This window comes from Felis catus, chromosome D2 (genome assembly GCF_018350175.1).
Source record: "Felis catus isolate Fca126 chromosome D2, F.catus_Fca126_mat1.0, whole genome shotgun sequence".
NCBI lineage: Eukaryota > Metazoa > Chordata > Mammalia > Carnivora > Felidae > Felis > Felis catus.
Genome location: NC_058378.1, coordinates 63,287,107 through 63,300,074, shown reverse-complemented (window position 1 = coordinate 63,300,074; position 12,968 = coordinate 63,287,107). Strand labels below are relative to the sequence as shown.

The window sequence follows — 12,968 nt, the reverse complement described above, 5'->3', positions numbered from 1 at the left end:
AAACTAGACATGGCCTAGATGTGTGTGTCAGAGCCCTGCAGAGGCTCAAAGATGCAGCTTTCAGGCAGTGTCTCTGCGGCAAGACTGGAATTCCTTTCCAGCTCACAATTTTCAAGTGGGCTTCTGAAACATAATTTGATTTCTTCTGCTTTAAAATTCTGGACTCAGACAGACTACCACTGCACCACAAGTATTATGCTAAGTAAAATAAGTCAGTCAGAGAATGACAAATAACATATGATTTCATTCATGTGTGGAATGTAAGGAATAAAACAAATGAGCACAGGGGGGACAAAAGAGAGAGGCATGCCAAGACACAGACTCTTAACTACAGAGAACCAATTGATGGTTTACCAGAAGGGAGGTGGTGGTGGGTTAAATAGGTGATGGGGATTAAGGAGTGCACTTGTTGTGATGGCAGCGAGTAACACACGGAGGTGTTGAGTCACTGTATTGTACACTTGAAAGTAATATTACACTGTATGTTACCTAACTGGAATTTAAATTAACAATTTATTTAATTATATGCTTGAAACTAATATTTTGCTGTATGTTAGGTAACTAGAATTTAAATTAAAACTTAAAAAATAAAATAATAAAATAGAATAGAATAAAATAAAATAAAATAAAATAAAATAAAATAAAATAATAAAGTATAAAATAAAATAAAAATAAAATTCTGTAACTCCGTTATTTTATGGCCAGGCAGATGGCTGGAGTTGGGCAAGATTAGAGATATTGCCCTAAGCTTGTGACACACTTTCTTTTTTGTTTGCTACATGAAAGAAGTGAGCGTAGAAATAGATACACTCTTTCCTTTAAGGACAGATCCCAGAGTTCAAGTATTAAGACTCAGCAACAATATACACAAAGGTACAGCCTTCTGAATAAAACAGTGAATCAGTTGCAAGTAGGTTCTGTGATGTATGTCAACTCCCATGGGCAGATGGTTGGTGTTTAGTGCCCTGTGTTGAGAAGGAAGCTGAAGTCAAGTTGGGTTCAGTACACCAGTGTTGGCCACGACCATGGAATAACAATATGTACACTACAGAACTGCCATTTCTAGTGTAAGAAGAACAAAGATTTGAAACTCTGGCTTTATTAAATTAATGTTGTAATAAATTACCTTGGGCAAAGTTTGTCCCCATTATGGGCCTTCGTACTTTATCTGTTAAATGAAAGCTTTGGGTCAGAAGAGCTGTGAGAACTTATTCAACAATCAGAATACAGAGGATTGATGAATGGCTTTTGGCAAACTTTCTAGTCCCTACTGGTCAACCCATTCCATCTTATCTGTTAGGAGACTTTCAACCGCTTCATTACCTAGTCATATTTTTTGGACATACCCAACCGAATGGCTAAATTTTCTTTAAAAATGATAATATAAAACATTAATAAGGATGCAGAGCCACTGGAACTCTCATACATTTTTTGGTGGGCTGTGAACTGACACAAAAACTTAGGAAAAAGTTTAGTTTTATGAGAAACTGCAACAATTTTTCCAAAGTAATTGTACCATTTTCTGTTTTATGACTTAGCAATTTCAGTCCTGAGAATTTAGTCAAGAGAAAATAAAACGTATGTCCACAAATAAACAAAAATGTTCATGGAAGCTTATTCATAATAGCCCCAAGATGGAAACAGCCCAGGAACTCCCCAATAGGAAAATAATAAAAAAAGCCATAGTGTATTCACACAATGAACATAAAGGAAAAAAAAATACTGATATATACAACAGCCTAGATAAATCCCAAACCTATAAGAAAGAAACCTTACATAAAAGAATTCATATGGATGAAGTTCTAGAACAGGCAAATCTAATCTATGATGGAAAACAAAGCAGCAGTTGGTTTTGGGGACTGGGGGTGAGTATTGACTAAGAAAGGGAATGAGAGAACTTTTTGGAGTGATGGTAACACTATGTATTTTGACAGGAGTTTGGGTTACATGTGAATGTGTTTGTCAAAACCTAGAAAGTGCACACTTCAGATTTGTGCATTTCATTATTGATACATTTTACACTGTCATGGGGAAGCAAATACTGCACTCTAGTTAATGACTTGCAAGCTTAAGCATCGAGGACAAAGTATATTGGTGTCTAAATTTGAAATAAGTCAAAAATTAAGATCGATTGATGGATGGACAGAACAGAAAGGGAGACAGACAGGTGATAAAACAAGCATAGTAAATGTTAATGGTAGCCACAGCAGGTGGGTATATGGATGTTCACTGTAAAATTGTTTCAACTTTAGTGTATATTTGAAGTTTTCCATAATAAAATGTTGGGAGAGAAAACATGAAAGGAACAATCAATATGATTTTACTTTTCCTGATTCCATGAATGTCTCTCTCTGATCGTGGCTATATTCTATTGTCCTCCATTTTGGTTCTCTACCCTCAGCTATCATCTTCCCACCTCTCATCACCAGGCATTTTTCTACCTTAACAGTGTTCTCTTCATGAAATGTTCACTACTTCCTTGTCATCTTCCTTAGCTGTCAGTGGTCTATTTGTGCCCCCTTCCTTTCTCTACACACTCCTGTAACCTTAGACTTGGGTAGCTGCAATCTGTCAGGCAAAGGCACCTCTTTTGAGAGTGGTGAAATTCCTCTTGTCCCTGAATATTTGATCTTCTCTCCATCTGGCTGTTTCCCTAGGAGATCCAGGGACCAAATAAGGGTGCAGGGCTGCAGGACAAAGGGAATGCCATCTGTGGTGGGAGAGAGTGTGCTATCCTACCAGCCAGTCAGGGCTCTGAGTCACAGCAAATAGTGCCGAATGGGAACACTTGGTCCCCAGATGGCAGACCACAAGCTTCCATACTAGGGAAGAGGCAGGAGCTAATTTTGTTTTCCAAATTGCTTTTGTTTTTCATCAATTGATATGGCATCATGGCTGATTTCACCTTCCTTGCAAACCTGGAACACTCAACAGGATTCCTGAATTCTTTGTTGGCTACCGATATCTAGTGCGCAATGCTAAATTAAATCAAGTATTTTAAGGTTCATTTACTAAATCTATTAGGCAAGCAGACACATTTATTAAGCCAGACCTCTGTTAATCCCAGCAAATTGGCCTTTCAGAGCCCTACAAATCTAACAGGCAGCCGATTGACTTCTCTATCTCTGTGCCTTGTCCAAGCTGCAGTGGCAGCCCACAGTGAGACCCTTTGGAATAATACCTCATTCCTGCCTGGGTTGTGGGATACATCCCTGCCCACAGAGAATCCCTCATGTGTGATAGGTCACATATTATCCACTGAGCCCAGAAAGATATTGACAAAACTCTGAGTGACTATTTAGTTATGACATTTCCACTTGACTAATGGAACAAGGAGTTTCAGGGAAACCTTTGGATGCAGCCTATACCAGTTTCCCAGATGCTGTAAGTCAAGTTAATATTGAACATAATGAAACCTCTACAACTTAAATATATACTTTTATAAAAGCTACCATTCCCAAATTGGAAAGACTATGCAATGACTATGCCTGCCTTACTTAAAACCTTCAGCAGATTATATAGTTACATGTAAAATGTGTTCATCATATGAAGTTGAAAAGGTAGAATACATAATTGAGGATATACTATGATTGGACCTATGTAAAAAAAAACCCTAAAATATACACAAAGACCAGCAAAATAGCATCTATACAGGTGTTAGGACTAAGGAATTAATGTGAAAATTCATAGGGGAAACAATTCACTCAAACACACAACACACAAACACATCAAAAAGCTCATCAAAAGTATCACTGTCCATGAATCTGATTCTATCTTCTGTCATCCTATCGTAAATCTGAATTTCTATGACAAAAAACAAAAAACAAAACATCCATTTGTGCCATTGAAAGCCACCTGTCACCTATCTTCCCTACCTTTCAGTGTCTTGTCTCATTTCTACCAAAATGGACCCTCTGTTTTGTCTGAATCAGTCTACACAGAATACAACCATTCCTTACTTTTCCATACATACAAATCTCTTTCCCCTTCTCTGCCTCAATTCTGTTTCTTCAATGCCAGGTTAAGACCAACTTCATACGTGACTCACTCCATGACCAACAAGGTGTACATCCATCACCACCTAGGCTGCTTGACTGGGCCAATAATATTACATCCCTAACACCTTCCCTTATAGTACCTATGTCTTCATATTCTCCAAAAGATCACTTCTTAAAGATAAAAAATGGAATTTACACAGATCTGTATTCCTCAAAACATCTAGCACAAAATATGGGCTCTTGAATAAGATCTATGGAGCTACTGATGCAATTTCACATCTCCTGTGATAGGTTTGTAGGTATATGAGACTATTGTTGGATTTGAGGAATGTTTATTCTCTTCTATTTACTTGTACATCACATGGGCTCGCCAATCATTGCATCTGTGTTCATCATGCCTTCTCATTTGAACTTTGATCTCCTTGAAGGTAGGGACAATGTTGTATGTGTTCCTCTATTCCTGACACCACCTAGTGAAGGGCTAGGTATAAAGGCAGGGGTGAACTGATTCTTGATTTAATTCGACCATCTGGGTAAACTTGCATAACTCACTCAGTCACAACTCTCTCTCTCTCTCTCTCTCTCACACACACACACACACATACACACACCCATAAAACATTACTTTACAAGGTTATTAGCCTAAGTGTTTTCTCTGAAAAATGGGATAATTTTCTCCATCAGTAATGTTCTAATGATTAAATAAAATGATGTGTATCAACAGCTCCTACAAAGCTGTAGTAGAAATAAATGCCTGAAATTAGTACTAGCTCCTGGGGCGCCTGGGTGGCTCAGTCAGTTAAGTGTCTGACTTCAGCTCAGGCCATGATCTCATGGTTCATGAGTTTGAATCCCGCATCAGGCTCTGTGCTGACAGCTCAGAGCCTGGAGCATGCTTTGGATTCCGTGTCTCCCTCTTTCTCTGCCCCTCCCCTGCTTGTGCTCTGTCTCTCTCTCTCTCAAAAATAAACATTAAAAAAATTAGCATTATCTCCTTTTACAGATAAGTTTGCTAGTTAGTGGGAACCAAATAGCATCAAGTCAGAGCCCTCACCAAAACATTCAAAGACACTCATTAACTTGCCAGTCAAATATAATGCTCACTGGATCAATTGGGCGATGAGGCCCCCTTGATATGTTTCTGGTATGGTGCTAGCAAAAACAAAACAAAACAAAACAAAACAAAATAAAACAAAACAAAACTGAAAATATATCTCTTTCACCTGGACCAAATAACCATTCTTAGATGGGGGAGAGAAATCTAGGAAACCAAGTCAGATACACCATTGAAATGTACATGCCGTTGATGCAAATGACAAGCACCACCCTGACTGATATTTTCAAGGGCTATTAGATATATTCTAAGTACATCTAAGTTACTAGTATTAATTATTACTGGTTACTACTTGTTCACTATTAGTTACTAGTAGTTACTACTATTATTACTCTGATGTTACAAAGACCAAAACTGAGGTTCAGAGAAATTGCATGATTGAGTATACACACTCAGCCAAGAAGAATCTGATTCTGGACTGCAACCCAGATTTATTATTTTAAAACTGCTCTATTCTGGGCATTTGTGTAGCACTTCATGCTCAAGCTTATAGGTGGAAATTCCTAACCAAAGAAGACCTCAGGTTACCATCAACCCAAACCAAAACAAAACTGTAATGCCGTTCTGTAATTTAAAATTTCCCTTCTCCTAATATGGCAAAATATAGATTAGCTAGATGTATATTTCAAATAATAACTCAGTGATGTCTGTGGATTAGATATTAGTATCCTTGCTCTACAGAGAGGAAAAGCACTGATATTTAGATCAGGTGATTTGTTTAAGCAAACAAAGATAATCATTAGAGAAACAGAAACCTGACTCCCCAGTCACTTGGCCCACTTCTGTGTTTATTTACCAAAATTTAAGAAACTAGATTAAGCAACTGCATTAAGTAGATTAGATTAACTACTAGTCTAGATTAACTAGACTAGATTAAGTAACAAGTAAAAGCCTTAGAATTCAGGTCTTAGAATACTCAAAGGGAAAAAAAAAACATATTCAAAGGGGAAAAATGGTGCTGTAGAGAAACACTGTGTCTCCAGCTCCTTGTGGGCTGCTGAGTAAATCACTGTGTTGACAACTGCGAAGAACTTCCCTCCTTGAGCACAGCAGCCTCAGTAAAGATCACCTGGTAAATGAACACTAACAGCAAAGAATTCCCTGGCCTGACAGCCAAAAGTTCTCAGCAGATAAAGGCACTTAAAATCCTCTGTCTCTAATTTTCTCCTCCCAAATGATTCTCTTTCCTCTTTCACTATATATGCCTGCTGGTGATTGAAGAAAGATTTTAGGGTCTGTAACCTCTAGAAGACAAACAGAGCGATGCAGCTAATGCATCCTGGGACTGGGGTGGTGCATGGTAGATGGGAGTTAGGAGACCTGGCTCCACAATTAACCAGATGTTTGACCTTGGGATGCTCATCTCACGCAGGGAACTTCACTTCTCTAATGTACCAAATGGGGATCTTAATAACTAACTTCTGTATCTCTTGTCCTGGTGAATAATCTTTCCAGAAATGCAAAAGCATCACAACCTATATTAAGAAACTGACTTGAAAGTATACAGCATGAACAATGCAAACAGAAAAGGGTCCCTTGGGTCCATAAGTCTGTCTTTTATCAACCCATCCTAACTCCAAGTTTTTATAAAAAGCATCCATTTAGTGAGTACCCAGCATGTACTAGGGAGATACATAGCATCTTATTTAATTTTCACAACAATTAAGATGATATAGGCATTATTCTCTCCAATTTGCGCTGACTGAATTAAATTTTAGGTCAAGTGACCTCATCAAGCTCACACAGCTGGCACTGTCACTGTGACTCCAAGGTCCATGTTTTCATCACAATGTCATGCCGCCTCCCTAAAACAGAGCAGGGTGAATCATCTCCCACTCTTACCATGCAGGGACTGAAGTTCTTTTTGGTCATCTCGAAACAAACAAAGCCATCATTGTTCATTTCTTTTTTAAAGGAATTACTACATAGAACTGAATATTTACTTCCCCTTTCTTGAGATATCCAGCATTACCAAGTGTGATACGATATCTTTCTTACTTTTTAAAAATGAAAGGTCTAAGATGGTTAATGCCAATCACATCAAGAATGACCAAGCAAAATGTAGACAAAATCAGGAATGGAGAAAAACATGAAGCCCTTACATTTAGAGACCCTCAGCCTAACTGCTCCCAGCTCCTATTATACAAGTGTAGTCACTGTTGACACAGGTATCACCATCACCAGTTGCGGGGAGTAGGGAGGATGTGCCAAGTTCAGAGTTTAGCCCTCTTAGTCCCCTTCTTAGAGGCTTGGCAGCATCAGTCTAAAAAAGAACCTACAGAAAACCCTAGGCTTCATAGAACATCTAGCAGGTCTTGGAGAAGGGTTCTTTACATGCATTATTTGATTTGATTTTCACATCTCTGTATTTAGAGATATAATTCACATTTCCAGATGGAATCACGGGATCTCAGAGATGCCAAGTGGCTTCCTTTACATAGCTAGTGAGTGGAGAGCCCAGGATTAAAAAAAAAATAGAGCAAATGAAGTTTTAGAAATACTGATTATGGAAGTAGGTTTGTATAGCTTCTCAGAGTACTCTTTCTTCCTCAGGATTGTTTGAACTTTCCCTACTATAATAATGAATCTGGTATAGAGACATATGTGATATTCAATTATGTGGATTCATAGATTCAGGAAATACTCCCTATTGCCCACATCTCTGATGTCCCCAACGTCAACATGGACGCTGGAAGATAGAAGAATTCAGCACAGATCTACTCAGACATGGATCAGAAAGGGCCGAACCTTTGTGCTATTGCCAAACCACCAAAAATAGGTGAGGGTCCCCAGTTGACTGGGCCACACAACCGCACTGATGTTGACCTCCTTATTTCTTATAGCAACAAATGGAACTCGGAGATGAACATGCTCCACGGGACCTGTGGGAACAAGGAAAACAATATGAGTGTTTATATCCTGGGAATAAACGAACTTCATCGCACTCCCAGATTCTTAATCTTAACCCCTATTACCATAAACTATAGTAAAACAAGGATCACAAACTCACAAATGTTGAGATGTGGGTGTGTGCTTGAAATAAAGCACCTTGTATAAAAGGGAACATAAATCAGACTTCAGACTTTTTGAATGACATCCGAAATACATTTACATCTGATGTGCCTAACCATGAATACTTATGAACCTCCAATCCAAGGACAAAGCCAGTTTATTAGACACTTAGCCAATAAATAGGAAGATAAACAGCAGTCTCTTTCATTTCTGACAATTAGCCTGTATTGTCATGTGGGGTCAGCGCATCATATGGAGGGCTCTTCCATTATCCTTGATTGTTAATTGGTTCCATCCTCTTCAACAATCCGCCATTGTGCCCGTCATCTGCAATACTCAGTGGGCGTCATTCAGAAGCTGGCAAGGCTGTTTTACAAAAAGGAAAATGTGTATCTCCCTAAATCAAAGGAGAAACAAATTCCAGGTTCCCAAATAATAAAAAAGCTGCTTGCAAAAAGGTGAGCAAATTTCTCTTTTTTTCCTGCAGAAAACTGATATTAGCAGCAAGTCAGGGGAAATATATGAACACATCAATGAGGATTTTAATTTAATTCATTTCCAAAATAAAATGAGAAGAGGAAAAGCTGCTGGAAAACATTAACAGGTCAGTGTTGCACTGTGGGGTGGATATGTTATCTTTTTTAACTCTGTGGGGTTTTCCTCTCCCCCCCCACTTCCACTCCTTCCTCTTTTCCTTTCCTTTTTCTTTCTTTTCCTCTTTTCCCTTCTTTATATCCTTGCTACTTAACCAAACCCAATTAAAGTATTCCATTATCTGTTCACACCATGCTAGCATAAATATTCCTGGTTTCCATCATGATAGTGTCAAGAATAACTAAAAGTCAAGACTGCAGTCCACACATCTTTTTATTGGGGGCCTTGAGTTCTTCTCATAGGTGGGACATTTTTCAGGCCACTCAACCTTCGCTATTTACATCTTGGGTTATTTTGGAGGCAGCTCGGTTTAAAGGGAAGAAAACAGATGGCTTTTTCTCATTTCTGGTCTGGTTTAAATTTAGCTGTATGATCTTTTCCTCTTTCTTACAGAGCCTTGACCTTACACAGTCCCTTACCATTATGTCGTCCACATCTTCCTTATAGGAATCAGAACATGTGAATGTGATATCTGGATGTTAAAAGTACCATCCCGTTAATTCTGGGTGGGCACTATTTCTACCACCACTATCGCTGTCTCTGTGTACCATTGCATAGAAGTCCCTCTAAGACAGCAGAAGTTCTTCTGAGTCTCACTGGGCATCGCCGGTATTGTAGGTAGATTTATGCTGAGGAAGAAGGTGTTTGGGTAAAGACAAATGCTGAAACTAGGAGAGCAGTCAGGCCTGCCTGCCACTGTCCATGCTGTACTTTCCTGAACAGTCAACACGTGTTCGAGGACCTGCATATCTACAGCTTGAAACTACTCATTGATTACAGCTCTCTGACCTGACCACAGACATACAACCCTCAAGGTTTCTTCCAGAAAATAGTCTCTTATAGCAAATAATTTCAACCTTGTCACTTCAGATACAATTTGGCTAAAGGTTTAATTATTTTTCTTAAAATTTTTTTTAAATATTTATTTTTGAGAGACATAGAGAGAGCACGAGCAGAGAAAGAGGGAGACAGAGAATCCGAAGAAGGCTCCATGCTCTGAGCTGTCAGCACAGAGTCCGACATGGGGCTCGAACTCACAAACCATGAGATCATGACCTGAGCTGAAGCTGGATGCTTAACTGACTGAACCAGGCACCCCCGAAGGTTTAACTATTTTCAATAAGAAATTCTGCTCAATTATTTTTGTATGGTTTAATTGTTGGTGAAAATACAAATACCCACAAGTTATGAGAAAGCACTGGCTACTTTTGTGACTTAATTACTCATTTTTAGGACCTTATATGATTTACCTTTCTTTGTTGTGTTTTACTGATTCATGGGGAGGAGAATGAGACAGTGGGAAGGAGCCCCCAGCCAGCCATGTCCTAGGAGGGAGATGAGAACTCTGTGTTTACAATAACACCCCAGAGTCTTTCTCTGTGCCCAGATACAGAGCTCATTCCTCCCCTGCTGGGAAAGGGACCATTTACCCTTAAAGTCAATTCTCCTGTTATATCCCTCCCTCATAATGCAGGAAGCTTATTCCCCTGGCCAGCTCATCAGAATCCCAGGCCTTTCCACAGTTAAGTGATGATACTGCTAATGGCTTGTGGCCCTGGCACTTCTTCTCAGCTTTCTGTCACTCAAGGGCCTTGGCCCAGCTACACACTGTCAGGTACTTTGATGCCCAAAAAGATAAAAGGAGATATCCTTCTCCCTAAACTCATTGCAAACAAAGGGATACAGTTTCCATGAATTGGCACACCATCAAACATAATCACATTTTTTCCAAATTCAAGACAAGCATGTTTGGGTAAACAGAATCTCAAGGAACAACAACACATAATAGTTTTTTTTAATGTTTATTTATTTTTGAGAGAGAGGGGGGGGGGAGGGGCTGAGAGAGAGAGGGAGACACAGAATCCAAAGCAGGCTCCGGGCTCCAAGCTGTCAGCACAGAGCCCGATGCGGGGCTCAAACTCGCAAACCGTGAGATCATGACCTGAGCCGAAGTCGGATGTTTAACCGACTGAGCCACCCAGGTACCCAACATGTAATAGCTTTGTAGGGCAAAGAACCTGAACCAGATGCTCCGGGCTTCAACCTAGGGATATACCAGTGACCAGAGAGAAGGGAGAGGAAGGATTCAGGAGGGAGCACAGCCAACTCATAAAATCCTCACTGTCAAACAGTGCTCTTTTTGATAAAAATCTAATAATTTGTGCGAGATTGGTTATTATGGGTGGCTAACAACTACTTTTGTTAGCTAATGGCCCAAGGTGAGGCCAAGAGCAGTTTCCACTATAATAACTGTCTGGTAAATGCAGCCATGATTGATTTGGAGGGAATTACGAGCATGATAAAAGTTTCAAGGAACATTTCCTCCTTCATGCACATAACCCACAGTATAAATCAGTTCCTTGCTGTTGTGATTTTTGCCACTAAGATACACTGGTCTTTGCACCCTTCGGGCAAGGTCCGCTATAGTTAGAATTAGGAATATGGGTGGGAGAGAGGAAAGTAAATTTTCCCTCTTTGTCTTCATTTTTAAATGCAGCAGAAGTGTCAGGCAGAAAGTTAGTAGGTAGTACTTAGTAATTACTATAACAGGTAACATTCATCATGTGCCAAGCTGGGTGGTTAAGTGGCATTTTGCATACTGTGCAGAAAAATGTTAACATAGACCTGAAATTGCCATCCTTGGAAAGACTTGTGTGCAAGATTGGCTCTTGATAACATCTGGAAACTTGGCTTTGAGAGTATTTCCACTCAACAGTTAACTGCTAAGAGTAGTTCACTATGTCTAGATAGTTTATGCCAACAATATGGTTTATTCTGAGAATGTATCTTCCTTAGGGTGTCTGGAATTCTGGCATACACCAGGCAGGAGATGCCTACCTGACCAGTCCTTCCCAAAAAATCATGGGTACTGAATTTCTAAGCAGCTTCTCTGGTAAAGAGCCCTTCTCATGTGCTTCTAGAACTCCTTGCTGGAGGAATTACCCATGTTGGGTGACACCATGATAGGGGCTGACTCTTTGGAGATCACTACTGGCTTCCTCCAGATTTTGCCCTCTGGCCCTTTTCCTTTGCTCATCTTATTTTGTCACCTTTCACTGTTATAAATCACAGTCTTGGGTATGACAATATGTTGAGTCCTGTGAGTCCTTTTAGTGAATCAACAAACCCAAGGGGGTGGTCCTGGGGACCCGTGAACCATATTCATAATCCAATTTGATTCTCATAGCTTCCCTATAACCTAACTATTAAAGATGAGCAATCAGAAGTTTGTAGAGTAAGAAAGTTGATCAGTATTAGATGTTTAACAAAGGGATATAATCAGATTTCAAACAGAGGTCCCTTTGTTCTAAACCCTGACTCATGAACACCCTGCATGCCACCTACCTGGGTTTTGGATCTGGTGCTTCTGGCACAGAATGAGTATAATTGGTGTAGTATGGTTATTACCACTAGGGCTATTGATGGCCCATTTCTAGCAGCACCTGCCCTCACCCACCAGAATGTAAAGTCTTCAAGACTCAGGCCATATCTCTATTGTTACTTCCCCGGTGCCTTGCTGAATGCCTTACATATATTCAGATCCAACAAACATTTGTTGAATAAATTAGTAAATAATTGGGTGTTTTATTTACATTTCCTATTTGTTACAAGAGCCATGTGAGGCAAAGTACCAGTTAGAATTAAGCCATTTTGAAACTGGAGTTCAGAAAATCCAGAGAAGAAATAATTTATCTTGTGGCCAAGTATCCTGGCATCTTTAGGGATGTAACTGATCTATCATCCAGGTGTCCCCCAGTGCTCTTCCCCGATCACTGGTGGCCCTTGTGCTACCACTATGATTAAAATGCTAGACGACTAGATAGCTTACTGTTTTCCAGAAACCTTTTCAATGTAGGCAGCTTATAAAGTGGAGTTTACGTCATCACTGAGGTGGAGATACTTCTTGCATTCACCTAGACTCTTTGGGGACATATAATTTTTACCATATATAGCATATTACTCCCCAAACATCATGGGGTATATAAATCAGAACCACAGAATTCCTTAGGCCCATGAGTATCACTGAGAAAGGCATAGGAAATCAATACCAGCCCCATAACATGTCTTGACCCAACATGCTAAAATCATAATATTTAAGTTTCATTTTACATGAATTAAGTCCCAGGATAGCAAATACACAAAACGTATCCATTACACACAAAGTACTTTGGAACTTCAGCTGTTGTTTT

General features: G+C 39.5%; 1 protein-coding gene across 2 annotated transcripts in view; it reads right to left on the bottom strand.

Moving 5' to 3' along the window:
• SORCS3 (sortilin related VPS10 domain containing receptor 3) overlaps positions 1–12,968 on the bottom strand; it is a 597,794-nt gene that overhangs the window by 17,461 nt on the left and 567,365 nt on the right. For both annotated transcript variants that reach the window (XM_023240898.2, XR_006587279.1), the window contains exon 20: positions 7,861–7,994. In XM_023240898.2, the coding sequence (XP_023096666.1) occupies positions 7,861–7,994 (134 nt within the window). The remainder of the gene's footprint in view (positions 1–7,860; positions 7,995–12,968) is intronic.